We start from the raw sequence: 2,642 nt of genomic DNA on the forward strand, positions 1-2,642 counted from the left end.
ATATATACTTATTTGCAAGGTAATATTTTCCCATCTAGACAAAAGGTGAAAAAAACCCCAGAAGGAATGATCAATCAATATTTTTCATACCACAAATGGAAGAACTTCAGAGATTGTTGCAATGACGGCATCCCAGAGAAGACGTTTTTGCAAAAAGCTGAGTTCTTTTATTCGGATGTCTTGTAATTTCTTCAGAAAAATCGACTCTAAAGCTTGAAGTTTTATAACCTGTGAAAAACAATGAAAGAGAAAGCAACACTATCAAACACAGACAGTGACAATTTAATACATGTGTGGGGACACACAGACATTTATAATCCTTGAAGAAGAAGAAAAAAAGTAGAATAAATAGCAGATGTGTTTTGAATTGAGAAACTGGGAAAGTATTTCTAGCCTTCTTTCTTCTGTTGAAACACAGGTTTCAAACACACAGGTTATTTAATTCATTTCCTAATTCATCTATCATGGCATGTTTGTTTCTTTTTGAACCAATCAGTATTTCGAAAAATTACAGATTTAGGCTGCAAAGAAAAATACAATAAAGACTCTGAATTCTGTCTTAAAATTCAATGTGCTTCAGCATTAGCCTTCCTACCCATTGAAGATGTCGAAGAGGTCTATGAAGAATTAACAGACGATGAAGAAATACCTGCTGAATTCATCACTTACTTTGACTTGATTTACATAGGCAATGTGAGAGGACGTGGTGCTAGACGAAGGAGAGAACCACCCACATTCCTGGTAGCTGTATGGAATGTTAATCAGCGTATTCTTCAAGATCTTCCCAGAACAAATAATGCTGCAGAGGGGTTTCATTCTGCGATAAAGCATTCGGCAGGTGGAGAACGTTTGAATATTTGGAAATTAATCAAAACTCTGAAGGAAAGGGAAGGGTTCGTTCCAGGTAAAATGACTCAAATTCTTCGAGGAGATCCCCGTCAAAGTCATGTACACAATATCGAAGAATAACTGAACACCTCAAAAGATTGTTTGTTGAATATGGGTCAACAAGAAAAATTAATCTCTTTATTGCCCACAGGGGGCTAAACATAGAGGAGACAAACAAGGACAGACAAAGGGATTAAGTCGATTGGATTGAGCCCAGTGCATAACTGGTACTTAATTTATCGACCCTGAAAGGATAAAAGGCAAAGTCAACCTTGGCGGAATTTGAACTCAAAACGTAAAGACAAACGAAATACCACGAAGCATTTTGCCCAGCATGCTAACGGTTCTGCCAGCTCGCCAGGATATTATTTGCATTGGTTTTAAGTGATCATAATAAACCATTAATTATATCTTATTACTTTTTTAAAAGGACTTTTTTTTTAAATGCATTTTCCCAAATTCCACCGAGGTCAACTTTGCTTTCTATTCTTTCAGGGTCGATAAATTAAGACCCAGCCAAGTGCTGGAGTTGATGTAATTGATTATCCCCCTCCCCTTAAATTCCACGCCTTGTGCCTAAAGTACAAAGGATTATTATTATTATTATTATTAGTAGTAGTAGTAGTAGTAGTAATAGTAGTAGCAGCAGCAGCAGTACAGTGTCAGGAAATTGGCAAAGCACCTGAAGAAAGACAAAACTGAAATTAATAAGACGAAGCTTACTTTTATTTTATCCATGATTTCCTTCATCACACATCGTCGGTTGTCTTTCTCTTTCAAAAATTCCTCGTGACATTCACCGATCTTTTTCAGGCAGTACTTTACCAAGGCGTACGCCAGGAAGATGAGGAGGCAGTACATGGCGACACATTTGAAGTTCACGAAAAGAATGATGCAACAGATGATGAGCTGTAACGGGGCCGACCAAAGCACCCACAGGAAGGCAATGCACTCGTGGAACATGTCAGTGTCGACGGAGAGTAAGTTGGCTATGGACACGTCCTGTAAAAGTTGACCTCTCTTCTTCAGCAACTGGAAAGCAGAGAATAAAAATTGGTAGTAATAATGGTGTCGGTGGTGGTAGTAGTGATGGTGGTGGTGGTGGGATGATGGTGGTAGTGGAGGTGGTGATAATGGTGAAGGTGACGGTGGTGGTGATGGTGGTGATGATAGTAGTAGTGGTGGTAGTGGAAGTAGTGTGATGGTGGTAGTGGTGGTGGTGATAGTGGTGATAGTGGTGGCGGGGGTGACGGTGGTGGTGGTGGTGGTGGTAGTAGTAGTAATGGTGATGGTGGAAGTAGTGGTGGTGGTAATCATAGTGGTGATGGTGATGGTCAGTGGGTGGGTTTATAAGGGGTGTGGCAGGTTTGATATTGGTATCAGTCACCCTACTGATTGTTCCATCTTCAATCTCAGAAGACTCCAATAAAAGTAAAACAAAACCAGAAATTATCAACATGTAACATGAGTGACTTTCTCTTCACCAATGTCTGACTGAGCTCTCCCTCTCTCAACATTGTCTCAGAGGCTGACATGCAGTAAAGTAATAATAATAATAATAATGTTGACAATAGGCGCAGGTGTGGCTGTGTGGTAAGTTGCTTGCTTACCAACCACATGGTCCCGGGTTCATTCCCACAGCATGGCACCTTGGGCAAGTGTCTTCTACTATAGCCTCAGGCTGACCAAAGCCTTGTGAGTGGATTTAGTAGGACGGAAACTGAAAGAAGCCTGTCGCATATATGTATGTATAT

At 40.1% G+C, this 2,642-nt stretch overlaps 1 protein-coding gene across 1 annotated transcript in view; it reads right to left on the minus strand.

Annotated features, from left to right (window-relative positions):
• Window positions 1-84: 84 nt before the first annotated feature.
• LOC128250438 (multidrug resistance-associated protein 1-like) overlaps window positions 85-2,642 on the minus strand; it is a 14,788-nt gene continuing 12,230 nt past the window's right edge. Inside the window, exons 9-10 of the mRNA XM_052975430.1 lie at window positions 1,612-1,920; window positions 85-228 (exon numbers count right to left, since the gene is read on the minus strand). Coding sequence (XP_052831390.1) covers window positions 85-228; window positions 1,612-1,920 — 453 coding nt within the window. The remainder of the gene's footprint in view (window positions 229-1,611; window positions 1,921-2,642) is intronic.

The sequence above is a fragment of the Octopus bimaculoides genome, chromosome 21 (genome assembly GCF_001194135.2).
Source record: "Octopus bimaculoides isolate UCB-OBI-ISO-001 chromosome 21, ASM119413v2, whole genome shotgun sequence".
Lineage (NCBI taxonomy): Eukaryota > Metazoa > Mollusca > Cephalopoda > Octopoda > Octopodidae > Octopus > Octopus bimaculoides.